The sequence below is a fragment of the Schistocerca americana genome, chromosome 9, assembly GCF_021461395.2.
Source record: "Schistocerca americana isolate TAMUIC-IGC-003095 chromosome 9, iqSchAmer2.1, whole genome shotgun sequence".
Taxonomy (NCBI): domain Eukaryota; kingdom Metazoa; phylum Arthropoda; class Insecta; order Orthoptera; family Acrididae; genus Schistocerca; species Schistocerca americana.
Window position 1 is genome coordinate 60,133,320 of NC_060127.1, and position 15,221 is coordinate 60,148,540.

A 15,221-nucleotide genomic window follows, 5' to 3' on the forward strand; every position below is an offset into this window, starting at 1 on the left:
ATTATCTAACACTTTCATACAGTTTCAGTTCATGTTACTACCATCATTTTTCCAAAGTTAAATTCTCTACAACTTCTGTTGAAAACTTTACGCAGTTGTCTGGAATTAAAAAAAAAAAAAAAAAAAAAAAAAAAAAAAAAAAAAAAAAAAAAAAAAAGAATTGGGCCAAGTAATTCATAAATTAAAAATTTTACGAAATTACGTCTTTGCTTCTGTGGATGTTGTGGAAAACTACTGCAGATACACGTCTGGCATATGTTTTAGTAGATTCACCAGATCAATAACAACAAAATAAATGGAAATGTGCTTTACTTTGCATAGTTTTGCGATGGGTTCATATTAGCTAAGTTGCTATATTTCTGGCAATATCTTTTATTAGCCGTAACTCTATAACTAACACTTGCGGACCTACGTTTATATGGACTTTTTTCTTTAGTTTTACTTGTAGAATAACATATTAGAATATTTGCATATCTTCGTGAATCATTCCGTATATGTGTAATAGTCGGAGAACTGTATAGGTGCCGGCCAATGTGGCCGAGCGGTTCTAGGCGCTTCAGTCTGGAAGCGCGCGACTGCTACAGTCGCAGGTTCGAATCCTGCCTCGGGCATGGATGTGTGTGGTGTCCTTAGGTTAGTTATGTTTAAGTAGTTCTAAGTTCTAGGGGACTGATGACCTCAGATGTTGAGTCCAATAGTGCTCGGAGACATTTGAACCAACTGTATAGGTTGACTCTTCCACAGAAGATTACATCAACCAGCCACTTTTTACAATGCTATTTATTTAAACAGAGCTGCTACCGGCTTCTATGCAACAGGTTCATCTACAGACGGCTAGTTCGCGTTCTACTAATGTAAACTACTGAAGATGAACCTGTCGATTTGAAACCGGTAACGGCGCCGTTTAAATAAGTAAATAGCACTGTAAAAAGGATTTTATTCCATCTCTTGATCTGAACAGTATTAAAATGATGACGAGCGTTACCTTCAGGCAGAATGATAGGCAGATGCCAGATGCTGGTTACTCACCAAAGGCTTGCCAAAATAACAACGTGCGATTCAAATGGCTCAAATGTCTTCAAGCATTATGGGACTTAACATCCGTGGTCATCAGTCCCCTAGAACTTAGAACTACTTAAACCTAACTAACCTAAGAACATCACACACATCCATGCCCGAGGCAGGATCCGAACCTGCGACTGTAGCAGCAGCGCACTTCCAGACTGAATCGCCCAGAACCGCTCTGCCACAGCCGCCGGCTGATGTGTGATTCGCAAATAAAATAGTTTTTATTGGGAAAAATTAACAATAGATCTGTTGCACAACACAACAGGAATGCGGAAGCTAGCCATGAGTGCCTTGTGAATGGGAGTTCACGTCGTTCAGAAAACATTGTCATAAAAGTAGATCGGCCTTTGTCAGTAATACATTTCAACAAATTAAATATATGTAATTATCATACTCTTTCAGAATACTCATACTTTCGTAGTAATACCGACCATTTTTTTTCCATTTATGTAGCCTGTTGTATAATTAGTTTATTGAAGCTGATAATGTGTATGCGACCACTGAAATGCTATTTTTCATCGCGGCGAGCCAATTAAAACATTTTTATTTGTGAGGGCTTTTCGACTGTTTCTAGCTTGCAGTGGAAATTTGATGTCCACATGTACATAGTATGATGTCTCTTATTACATCCATATCCAAGAAACAATAGTGAAACTTGTAATGGTGCTTGAATTACGTAACCATTACGGCACCTCACCTCAACCTCTCGATACCAGCAATATTCTACTGTGTTTCTGTAAAATAGTTAACAAATTTCTGTGACAACATTCGGGCGGATTTGATTTCATTAATGTAGAGGTACTTCGATACATCGATATGTATATACTGCAATGATATTGTTCTTATGTGTATTCTTTCTTTTGTCATTATGATAATTGATGTACTTGTAACTCTGATTTTTGGGCACGTAAGTGGTTATTAGAGAGTCAAGCTTTGGTCGTCATGTTAAAAAGACGCAAATTGTAGTCAGTTTATGAAATGTGAACTTTGACAGTGAGGAAGATATTTTCAAGTATGTTTAATATTGTGAGGTGATGTTTTGGAACGAGTTACGTGATATTGCAACAAAAGTAATGAAAAGGAAGTGTAACTTAAATTCGGAGCCTGATTATTTTTTTACATCTCCATTGTCCTAACTTGTAAAAGTTTAGTCTTCAAATGGTTCAAATGGCTCTGAGCACTATGGGACTTAACTGCTGAGGTCATCAGTCGTTTAATCTTCAAGAATGGTTTATGAAACACATCTATAAAATTTTTGAATATCGCAGAATAACACCTAGGCCTCTTTGCATCCGAGCTTGGAATCATCACTACCTAGATTTTCTACAAATGAGCTATGAGTTCACAAAGAGACCAGCGTGGGAAACACGAAAAGATGAGTGCCTAGTTTATCCATTATTTCAAGAAATGACTTTATTAACTGTGCTCTAATGACACCTGCCACACAATATAACTTTGTTGTTGCCCGAAAATGCAATATTTAGCAGCGTGAGCAACACTACAATCATAATTGATTTTTGACCCTTGTTGTGGTAGGGTTGTTAGAAACTTATGCACTTCATATGTTGGACGCTTTTTATGAGAAGCACAAAGGGATCATATATCATATCTCTGGAAATTACGCCTTTTCGACTTTTTGCAAAAGATCGTAGAGATACGTCAGCATACAAGGCAGCAAGGAGATAACCTTGTTTTACTTTCATGCATTGCTTATAGGTGGCGTGATTTTATAATATTCCTTACTTCCTTATTCACGACCCTCACGAGGAATTGTCTCTCTCTTCTTACGATCTGAAAACATTGTGGAAGCAGAAGATATACAGGGTGTTACAAAAAGGTAGGGCCAAACTTTCAGGAAACATTCCTCACACAAAGAAAGAAACTAGGTTATGTGGACATGTGTCCGAAAACGCTTACTTTCCATGTTAGGGCTCATTTTGTTACTTCTCTTCAAATCACATTAATCATGGAATGGAAAAACAGCAACAGAACGTACCAGCGTGAGTTCAAACACTTTGTTACAGGAAATGTTCAAAATGTCCTCCGTTAGCGTGGATACATGCATCCATCCTCCGTCGCATGGAATCCCTGATGCGCTGATGCAGCCCTGGAGAATGGAGTATTGTATCACAGCCGTCCACAATACGAGCACGAAGAGTCTCTACATTTGGTACCGGGGTTGCGCAGACAAGAGCTTTCAAATGCCCCTATAAATGAAAGTCAAGAGGATTGAGGTCAGGAGAGCGTGGAGGCCATTGAATTGGTCCGCCTCTACCAATCCATCGGTCACCGAATCTGTTGCTGAGAAGCGTACGAACACTTCGACTGAAATGTGCAGGAGCTCAATCGTGCACCAACCACATGTTGTGTCATACTTGTAAAGGCACATGTTCTAGCAGCACAGGTAGAGTGTACCGTATGAAATCATGATAACGTGCTCCATTGAGCGTAGGTGGAAGAATATGGGACCCAATCAAGACATCACCAACAGTGCTTGCCCAAACGTTCACAGAAAATCTGTGTTGATAACGTGATTGCACAATTGCGTGCGGATTCTCGTCAGCCCACACATGTTGATTGTGAAAATTTACAGTTTGATCACGTTGGAACGAAGCCTCATCCGTAAAGAGAACATTTGCACTGAAATGAGGATTGCCACATTGTTGCACGAACCATTCGCAGAAGTGTACCCGTAGAGGCCAATCAGCTGCTGATAGTGCCTGCACACGCTGTACATGGTACGGAAACAACTGGTTCTCCCATAGCACTCTCCATACAGTGACGTGGTCAACGTTACCTCGTACAGCAGCAACTTGTCTGACGCTGACATTAGGGTTATCGTCAACTGCACGAAGAATTGCCTCGTCCATTGCAGGTGTCCTCGTCGTTCTAGGTCTTCCCCAGTCGCGAGTCATAGGCTGGAATGTTGCGTGCTCCCTAAGACACCGATCAATTGCTTCGAACGTCTTCCTGTCGGGACACCTTCCTTCTGGAAATCTGTCTCGATACAAACGTACCGCGCCACAACTATTGCCCCGTGCTAATCCATACATCAAATGGGCATCTGCCAATTCCGCATTTGTAAACATTGCACTGACTGCAAAACCACGTTCGTGATGAACACTAACCTGTTGATGCTACGTACTGATGTGCTTGATGCTAGTACTGTAGAGCAATGAGTCGCATGTCAACACAAGCACCGAAGTCAACATTACCTTCCTTCAATTGGGCCAACTGGCAGTGAATCGAGGGGGTACAGTACATACTGACGAAACTCAAATGAGCTCTAACATGGAAATTAAGCGTTTCCGGACACATGTCCAAATAACATCTTTTCTTTATTTGTGTGTGAGGAATGTTTCCTGAAAGTTTGACCGTACCTTTTTGTAACACCGTTTATAATGGCTCACCAGTTATTGAACTGTACATTGTTCTTGACAAAAGAATAAACAAACAAAAGAACTGTACAGATGTATGTAACTGGAAACTATTATGTACTAACGAAAGAGATGGATCGCTTAAATGGCGAAAATCGAAACACTATTCAGTGATAATAAAATTCAACATAAAGTAAGGCCGTATTTTTCGGATGGGCAATAGTTTCACTGACGACATGCGCCAAGGCGAAGTGGGCATCGGCAGTACTGCCTTCCCGCTCGCCGCCTCACTCTACCAGCAGAACTCGCCCGACGCGAGAAACTGTGCCACAACCACAACGCCGCGCGACCTGGCGTAAGAGCAGGTGTCGTGTCCCCCGAAGCGCCGCGTCCCACTTTGCGAGGTCCCATTTGAACCTGTGAAGCTACAAAACTGCGTCCTGCGCTATGCCCCGCCACACGTGCTGTACACGTCTCAAGTTGCGCTTAGCGTCAGCCCCCTGTCACTTGCGAGTTTTTCCCGAGAAGCCCTCTCGAGAGCAAGTCGCCAAGCTTCACTCTCAACTGAACACGAAATCTACTCCAGTAGTCAACGCACGGTTTGCTGCTCGCCGTTGGGGGATTTGTATTGTATATCTTATTCCATCTGTAGGTGGTGTGCGAGGAACAAAGACTTGAGGTTCGTCGCAATATCAATACGAATTTCCCTATACTTAAAGCCCTAAGCTATTACACGAGAGACATCTATATCTACATCTACATTTATACTCCGCAAGCCACCCAACGGTGTGTGGCGGAGGGCACTTTACGTGCCACTGTCATTACCTCCCTTTCCTGTTCCAGTCGCGTATAGTTCGCGGGAAGAACGACTGTCTGAAAGCCTCTGTGCGCGCTCTAATCTCTCTAATTTTACATTCGTGATCTCCTCGGGAGCTATAAGTAGGGGGAAGCAATATATTCGATACCTCATCCAGAAACGCACCCTCTCGAAACCTGGACAGCAAGCTACACCGCGATGCAGAGCGCCTCTCTTGCAGAGTCTGCCACTTGAGTTTGCTAAACATCTCCGTACCGCTATCACGCTTACCGAATAACCCTGTGACGAAACGAGCCGCTCTTCTTTGGATCTTCTCTATCTCCTCCGTCAACCCGACCTGGTACGGATCCCACACCGATGAGCAATACTCAAGTATAGGTCGAACGAGTGTTTTGTAAGCCACCTCCTTTGTTGATGGACTACATTTTCTAAGGACTCTCTCAATGAATCTCAACCTGACACCTGCCTTATCAACAATACATTTTATATGATCATTCCACTTCAAATCGTTCCGCACGCATTCTCCCTGATATTTTACAGAAGTAACTGCTACCAGTGTTTGTTCCGCTATCATATAATCGTACTATAAAGGATCCTTCTTTGTGTGTATTCGCAATACATTATATTTGTCTATGTTGAGGGTCAGCTGCCACTCCCTGCACCAAGCGCCTATCCACTGCAGATCTTCCTGCATTTCACTGCAGTTTTCTAATGCTGCAGCTTCTCTGTGTAGTACAGCATCATCCGCAAAAGCCGCATGGAACTTCCGACACTATCTACTAGGTAATTTATATATATTGTGAAAAGCAATGGCCCCATAACACTCCCTTATGGCACGCCAGAGGTTACTTTAACGTCTGTAGACGTCTCTCCATTGAGAACAACATGCTGTGTTCTGTTTGCCAAACCTCTTCAATCCAGCCACACAGCTGGTCTGATATTCCGTAGGCTCTTACTTTGTTTATCAGGCGACAGTGCGGAACTGTATCGAACGCCTTCCAGAAGTCAAGGAAAATGGCATCTACCAGGCCGCCTGTATCTAATATTTTCTGGGTGACAGTGATATATTTCTTGATTCGTTTTATAAAGGCAGACATGGGGAATTTTGAAACTTCCTGTTAGATTAAAACTGCGTGCCGGACCGAGACTCGAAATCGGGACCTTTGCCTTTCACGGGCAAGCGCTCTACCAACTGAGCTACCCAAGCATGACTCACGTCCCGTCCTCACAGCTTTAATTCCGCCAGTACCTCGTCTCCTACCTTCCAAACTTCACAGAAGCTCTCCTGCGAACTTTGCAGAACTAGCACTCCTGGAAGAAAGGATGTTGTGGAGTCACGGCTTAGCCACAGCCTGGGGGATGTTTCTAGAATGAATGGGGAATTTTGTGTCGAAGGCTCACGTGAAGCATAACGTCCCTCTGTTGTTGTTCCTGCCTTTGTAGTTTGTTTTACATTTCTAACAAGGTCTCACTCTGACGAAGAGTGTAACAATTTTCTTATCACCTCTATCTGTTATGCAAATAGACTGAGCGAGTTAGCGCAGTGGTTAGACACTGGACTCGCATTCGGGAGGACGACGGTTCAATCCCGCGTCTGGCCATCCTGGTTTAGGTTTTCCGTGATTTCCCTAAATCGCTCCAGGCAAATGCCGGGATGGTTCCTTTGAAAGGGCACGGCCGACTTCCGTCCCCGTCCCTCCCTCATCCGATGAGACCGATGACCTCGCTGTCTGGTCTCCTTCCCCAAACAACCCAATATGTGTCACACACTGTTGAGCAACGGAACTAGTAAAAATGAGGCTTTTTGCGGTGTGTCAGTAGTAGAGGTGGCTAACAAAGACGGCCACACATCTACAAAAAGAAGAAAAATTAGTAACTTTATTTACTGTATGCATACTTCATAACTGAGATATGCATAACTCTTTATAGCTGTAGATTCGTGATGGTCAGTAATACACAATGACAGTAATGTTCTTGATAGGAGCAAATAGTCTTGTATGGTGATACACTTACAAGGAACCCCTTGAGTTCGAGGTCGCAAAAGGTCAATGATGTTTACGGCATTCGATGACCGACATATTGTCTACCATGCAGCCGCAATATTGGCTATTAATGGTAACAGGAGCATAACTGGAGGTATCCAATAGTGAGCACTGCATGAGGCTACGAAGCGTAGTTGAGCTGCTTACTCGACGAGTAACACACAACAGGGCTACAGTACTAGTGGTGTTGATACAAAGCAGAGCAATGGCGATGATAAACAAAGCAAATATTGCATTATATACACAACAAAAGTTGCAGAAGTTGACATTTCGTCCGAAAGCAATCCAAGGAATTTCGCAGCGTCAGAAAGAGGTGGCAGACGAAATACAGGGCTATTACAAATGATTGAAGCGATTTCATAAATTCATTGTAGCTCCATTCATTGACATATGGTCACGACACACTACAGATACGTAGAAAAACTCATAAAGTTTTGTCCGGCTGAAGCCGCACTTCAGGTTTCTGCCGCCAGAGCGCTCGAGAGCGCAGTGAGACAAAATGGCGACAGGAGCCGAGAAAGCGTATGTCGTGCTTGAAATGCACTCACATCAGTCAGTCATAACAGTGCAACGACACTACAGGACGAAGTTCAACGAAGATCCACCAACTGCTAACTCCATTCGACGATGGTATGCGCAGTTTAAAGCTTCTGGATGCCTCTGTAAGGGGAAATCAACGGGTCGGCCTGCAGTGAGCGAAGAAACGGTTGAACGCGTGCGGGCAAGTTTCACGCGTAGCCCGCGGAAGTCGACGAATAAAGCAAGCAGGGAGCTAAACGTACCACAGCCGACGGTTTGGAAAATCTTACGGAAAAGGCTAAAGCAGAAGCCTTACCGTTTACAATTGCTACAAGCCCTGACACCCGATGACAAAGTCAAGCGCTTTGAATTTTCGGCGCGGTTGCAACAGCTCATGGAAGAGGATGCATTCAATGCGAAACTTGTTTTCAGTGATAAAGCAACATTTTTTCTTAATGGTGAAGTGAACAGACACAATGTGCGAATCTGGGCGGTAGAGAATCCTCACGCATTCGTGCAGCAAATTCGCAATTCACCAAAAGTTAATGTGTTTTGTGCAATCTCACGGTTTAAAGTTTACGGCCCCTTTTTCTTCTGCGAAAAAAACGTTACAGGACACGTGTATCTGGACATGCTGGAAAATTGGCTCATGCCACAACTGGAGACCGACAGCGCCGACTTCATCTTTCAACAGGATGGTGCTCCACCGCACTTCCATCATGATGTTCGGCATTTCTTAAACAGGAGATTGGAAAACCGATGGATCGGTCGTGGTGGAGATCATGATTAGCAATTCGTGTCATGGCCTCCACGCTCTCCTGACTTAACCCCATGCGATTTCTTTCTGTGGGGTTATGTGAAAGATTCAGTGTTTAAACCTCCTCTACCAAGAAACGTGCCAGAACTGCGAGCTCGCATCAACGATGCTTTCGAACTCATTGATGGGGACATGCTGCGCAGAGTGTGAGAGGATCTTGATTATCGGCTTGATATCTGCCGAATCACTAAAGGGGCACATATCGAACATTTGTGAATGCCTAAAAAACTTTTTGAGTTTTTGTATGTGTGTGCAAAGCATTGTGAAAATATCTCAAATAATAAAGTTATTGTAGAGCTGTGAAATCGCTTCAATTCTTTGTAATAACCCTGTATTAGCGTTTCTGCAAGATGAGTCAGTGGAATGTGTGGCGACGTATACGCTCGACTGTGTGGACAATGTACATGAAGAGTACAATGATGACGATACGTGCTTAACGAGTGAAAGAGATACTGAAACAGGGGTCGAGCTGTGTAGTTCATCATCCTTGTCGGACAGGGAGCCATAAATCACGTCTCCAGTGAAATGTAGTAAAGGACAACAACTGAACATAATTATGTACATGGAAGAGCAACCGTAACATAGTAAAAAAAAGAAAGAATTATGAACAGATTTCGAATAAGTCCGCAGCAATACGATCGTGTACTGCATCAGAAAAACTGTAGTTTTTAAGGGAGAAGCAGGCACACTTATTACATAAAGTAGTTTTGCGCGTTTCAAGAAGGTTCGGTACAACTTACAGGATGTGCATGATAGTGGATGGATGGATGGATGGATATGGTGTTATGGGCGCTCAACAGTGTAGTCTTTAGCCCCCGTGCATGATAGTGACCTACTATGTGACGCTCTTGAAATTGCGCGCTACATAGATTACAGTGATTTCAAGGGATGCAGTGGATAGTTACGCAGCTTCAAACAGTGATACATAAAGACGTAAGATAACGAAATTGCAAACAAAGCGTCAACTTGACGATGCATAGCAAACTGCGAAAATCAGCCCTTAAATTTGTAAATGGTATAAACAACTCCAAGCATTCGGAGTTTGAAGAGGAAACGCATATGAAAGATACCATGGAAATTAAAAGTGCCAAGAGAGTTGTAGTGAAATCAGCTAACATCAATACCTTAACGCATTCGTATGCAATTACGCGGACTGTTAATCTGTTGCCGGCCGAAGTGGCCGTGCGGTTAAAGGCACTGCAGTCTGGAACCGCAAGACCGCTACGGTCGCAGGTTCGAATCCTGCCTCGGGCATGGATGTTTGTGATGTCCTTAGGTTAGTTTGGTTTAACTAGTTCTAAGTTCTAGGGGACTAATGACCTCAGCAGTTGAGTCCCATAGTGCTCAGAGCCATTTTTTTTTTTTTTTTTTTTTTTTTGTTAATCTGGATCGTAGATTGGCTGGAAAGTTATTTATTGTGCTGCGAGAAGTTGGAGTTGTTGTATCCCCTACGATTCTTTCTCGTGTGCGTGATATTTAAAGGGCAGTAGGGAATAATTACGTGACAGAAACCAAGAGCGGGAAAATGGGCGTAAGGGACAGCAACATGATTCTATATGCCTTCTGTAAGAGTGGATGCCTAGCTGAACATCCTGTCTGAAACGCCTGGCTTAGCAGGCCAGAGCGGATTAGGTTGTGGAAAGGGGCCAAAAAATGGTTACTGTCAGTTGCACTCAACATAAAAACTTTATTCACCAACACACAGTATTACAACAAGGATGCAAAACGCTCAAAACGTTAATCCACCTTCTTTGGTTAGCTTTAGATCGGCTGAAGGCCACACTCAAAATCCAAGACGCAAGGCCTAAGTAAGAATGACATTCTTCTGGAGGTGTCACCCAAAATATTTTCTAAATCTTCAATCTAAACAGGCTGAAGGCCTTAGCACTTTAATTTTAGTGGGACTCGGCTGGAGGTCGCATATTAAGCAATAAGAAGTGTTTCAATCCGACGGTAGAAGGCGTAGTCTTAAAACAATTGGAACAAATTCGGCTGAAGGCCTGATACCAAAACATCACAACCGTATGCCTTAAGGGCAAGACAAGAACATCAATTTAAGAGATATTATAACTCGGCTGAAGGCCACACATCAACACAATAATTTAACGGCTTAAGGCCTTAAAAGATTTGATGTAAAACGACCACAAGGTTTCAATACAACGACACACAGAAGCAAACGAAGACATGTAAACAGTTGAGGCTCGATAGTAGGTTAAGCTAAGACTCAACTTTCATGTCCAAGATCGGTGGGCAACGAACTTCGATGCACTCACAAGCGGCACCTCACATTCCAACCGCGCGTGCACGCCGCCAGCTGCTCCAACCCAACTCCACGCCAACCGACCCACTCAACTGCTGGTCCGTCCACGACTGGTTCTCCATCGCGACTGCATTGCTGGTGCGTGTCCTACTCACTGACTTCCTTCGAACCGACGGCGTCCGAGAGACACTGGCTCGGACCCAACCATGCAGAGGGAACACAACCGACATATCTGCACAGGAAGAAACAGACCCTAATACACGTCGTCGATGAGTCGACCAACCGAACGACCAACCAACGGTCGTTCCCGCTGGTACTGGCTGTGTGGACCTCGCTGGGGCTCCATCCCCGACTGCATTGCTGGTGCGTCCCAACTACACTGCTGGCACCACTCAAACTGAACTGCCAAACACACAACGACCCAGAAATACTATTGTTCGCTCCAGAGATGGTACGACAGTGCACTTATCGATACGCGCTGCTGCTGCCACTCACAGGCAAGTAAGGCAGGAAGTTAGTGACGTCAGTAAATGGAATAAGAAGACGAGGCGACAGTACAGTAACAGAAGATGACAAACAATAAATGACATGAACACGAGCCGTGCACGGCTCACTGTGCTTTTTGTAAATCCCAATTCTGTAACGCACCATTTTTCATTCGATGTTCACTTTGCAAGTTAATGGTTCGTTCTGGGCACTTCTTGAATGTCGACGATGCCCATTTTGTGGAGTGTAATACTGTAAGTAGGCTGTTTAGGTTTTTATGTTGGTAACGCCACGTAGCGCTCTATATGAAAATCACTGACTGTGCTGTGTGCAGTCTGTGGCTGGTTTGCATTGTTGGAATTTGCTATTGTAGTGTTTGGCAGCTGGCTGTTAACAGTGCGTAGCGTTGCGCAGTTGGAGGTGAGGCGCCAGCAGTGGTGGATGTGGGGAGAGAAATGGCGGAGTTTTGAGAGGGGGTGATCTGGACGTGTGTCCATCAGAGACAGTAAATTTGTAAGACTGGATGGCCATGAACTGCTATATATATTGCGACTTTTGAACACTATTAAGGTAAATACATTGTTTTTTCTCTATCAAACTCTTTCATTTGCTAACTATGCCTATCAGTAGTTAGTGCCTTCAGTAGTTTGAATCTTTTATTTAGCTGGCAGTTGTGGCGCTCGCTGTATTGCAGCAGTTCGAGTAACGAAGATTTTTGTGAGATAAGTGATTTGTGAAAGGTATAGGTTAATATTAGTCAGGGCCATTCTTTTGTAGGGATTGTTGCAAGTCAGACTGCGTTGCGCTAAAGATATTGTGTGCCAGTTTAGTGTTGATCAGAATAAGTAAAGAGAGAAATGTCTGAGTACGTTCAGTTCTGCTCAGTTGTTTGAAAATCAAATAATGTAAGAAGTTTATCAGCACAGTAATTCATTAATTTTTCTAAGGGGACGTTTCAATACATACATTTGACAGAAAATTGATCTCTGGATTTCCCAAACACTCGTTTCCTGACGCCCTCCTGATGCAGATGGTGAGTCATTAACAGCTAATATTTTTCCGTCATAAGTTGATGGTGTCCCACTGTTTCAGGATGTGGAAGACCACAGTCTGGGCATCAGCCATACTGGCGCTGTGGCTGGTGGGCCTCTGTGAGTCGGCCAAGATCCTCTGTCTGATGACCAGCGTCACTCGCAGCCACCACATCTTCAACCGTCGCTTCACCCTCGAGCTCGCCAAACGCGGTCACCAGGTGACTGTGTTCGCTCCAGACCAGGAGAAGAAACCGTCTCCTAACCATCGGGAAATCCTGATAGAAGGAGCCTACGAGGCCATACAAGAAGCGTTCGACTACGAGAGCTTCGCAGAAATGGATAAGATGACCATGGTTGCGGAAGTTTTCAACTGGGGACTAGTCACATGCCGTCACACGTTGAACTCGGAAGGTGCTCGACAGCTGCTAGAATTGGCGAAAAACGAGACGTTCGATCTGATCATCACGGAATTCGTCGTGCAGGAATGCGTGCTGGGTTTCGTCAGCAAATTCGGCAACCCTCCAGTAATCGGTATCACAGGCTACCCAGGTCCTCCGTGGGCATACGACCTGATGGGAAACTTCCAGAACCCGTCCTATGTGAACACTTACATTCTACCTCTGACCGATCACATGACATTCACGCAGAGGATGCAAAACTTTCTGCTCGACACGTACGTGTGGCTCTATCGAAGGTTTTTGTACATGCCGCAGCAGGATGAGCTCAGCAGGAAGTTCTTCGGCGACTCTACGCCGCTGCCCAGCGAGGTCGAGAAGAACGTCAGCTTCGTGATGGTCAACACCCACTTCAGCACGGACTACCCCAAGCCGCTGGTGCCGGCCATCATTGAGATCGGGGGGCTGCAAGCGAAACCTCCACAGCCGCTACCCAAGGTGAGTTGAACCTAGTCACATTTTACTCTTCCAAGTTCAGATTTTAAAATTTGTTGTACATCGTGAAAAGAGTGTACTGCAGAGTAACGCAACATGCCATGATGTGTGGACTCTAGACAAATAGAAACGACCCTGAACTCTTATGTGCGTTAACGATTGCTACTTCTTAATTGACCATGTCAGTGTCTCAAACGCTCAGTTTGATGTTTGTTCAAAAATGTTCAAATGTGTGTGAAATGTTATGGGACTTTTCTGCTAAGGTCATCAGTCCCTAAGCTTACATACTATTTAACCTAAATTATCCTATGGACAACACACACACCCATGCCCGAGGGAGGACTCGAACCTCCGGCCGGGATCAGCCGCGCAGTCTATGACTGCAGTGTCTTAGATTGATTTTTGTGCTCAGACAAATTACATGACTAACGTGCGTTGTTATCTACTTCATTGACTCCAAAGTAGACCTGGTACCTCACACATCGCACCAGAAATTAAATACCTGTCATCTCAACATAAACACAACAAACGTTAGGAATAGAAGAATTCCATGGAGCACGGCCATATAACCCGGAAGAATTATCAACAACAGTACCATCCGGTTGTGAAAGCCTTCATTGTATGATTACAAAAATCCTCCTCTTCCTTCTGCAATAAGCTACCCGCACACGATGCAATACCCTGTTGCACATCAGAAGATGCTGAAGCAGTCCACATTGTCAAATACTGTCAACTTCAAAACTTTTCCCTAAAAAATCAACATATATGGCCAGTTCTCTCTGAGACACAGTAAAGCAAATGCTCGCATCTTCTCCCGTTTTCACTTCTTATCGTGTCATATCTCACTCATTTACCATACTTTCTTTCCCCTCTCTCTTCATCATGTTCCTTTCCACACGTCCATTGCTGCCCAATCCCTCCATTGCTGAACTGCCTGCGAGCAATTTGTCTTTCTTATTCTACTTTTCGTAGATTAAAACAATTTGGTGTTTTTGTCCTGTTGTTGCTGCTCTTTGCTCTACTAATGCTACAGTTATTCTTAACCTTTTCCCGCTCACATTTTTCGTTGCATTAGAAAAAAATTAAAACATTATTTGTGACTTGCAAATTCTTATACCAACATATTAACGTGATTTCAGTTTTTTCAATTACATCCAGTTTTTTTTTTCTAATGGCCCTGTATGCCCATAATTCTGTTGGCGTTGCCATCTAGTGATGTAATGTAGTTTACAACAAGAACTCAATGGTGCCATGTGGAACCAGTGTCCTTTCGTGGATATTTTGCTGAACTATCTAAAAAATGTAATGGATCCTAAGGGACGCATTCGGTTCGAAAGAGTTAAGTGTTGTACCCAGCATTAAATTTAAAACTTTTTAAATGTTCGTCACAGGTGACATAATCTAAAATGTTTAAAACGCCTACTTCATTGTAAGAGAAGAAACTGACTCTGACCTTCGTAAGATAAATGAATATATAAAATTATTTGTTGTTCGTTGGTGTTCTCTTCAGCCTAAAGACTGGTTTGATGCAGCTCTCCATGCTACCCCATCCCACGCAAGCCTCTTCATCTTCAAATAACTACTGTATCGTCCATCCCTCTGAATCTACTTAGGTACTGTATTCGCCTCTTGGCCTCCGCCTACATTTTAACACCCCCAAACGTCCGTCCCATACTAAAATTTGGTAATCCCTTGATGTCTCAGAATGTGTCTTATCAACGGATCCCTTATTTTAGTCGTGTCTCAAATTTCTTTTCTCTTCAAAACCATTCACTACCTCCTCATTACTCATCGCGATCTACCCATCTAATCGTTAGCACTCTTCTGTAGCACCACATTTCGACAGCTTCTATTCTCTTCTTGTCTAAACCGTTTATCGTCCATGTTTCACTTCCATACATGGGTCCACTT

General features: G+C 43.7%; 1 protein-coding gene across 1 annotated transcript in view; it reads left to right on the forward strand.

The window, feature by feature from the left end:
• The first annotated feature begins 12,479 nt into the window (after nucleotides 1–12,479).
• LOC124550631 (UDP-glucosyltransferase 2-like) overlaps nucleotides 12,480–15,221 on the forward strand; it is a 52,956-nt gene continuing 50,214 nt past the window's right edge. Inside the window, exon 1 of the mRNA XM_047125354.1 lies at nucleotides 12,480–13,313. Coding sequence (XP_046981310.1) covers nucleotides 12,480–13,313 — 834 coding nt within the window. The remainder of the gene's footprint in view (nucleotides 13,314–15,221) is intronic.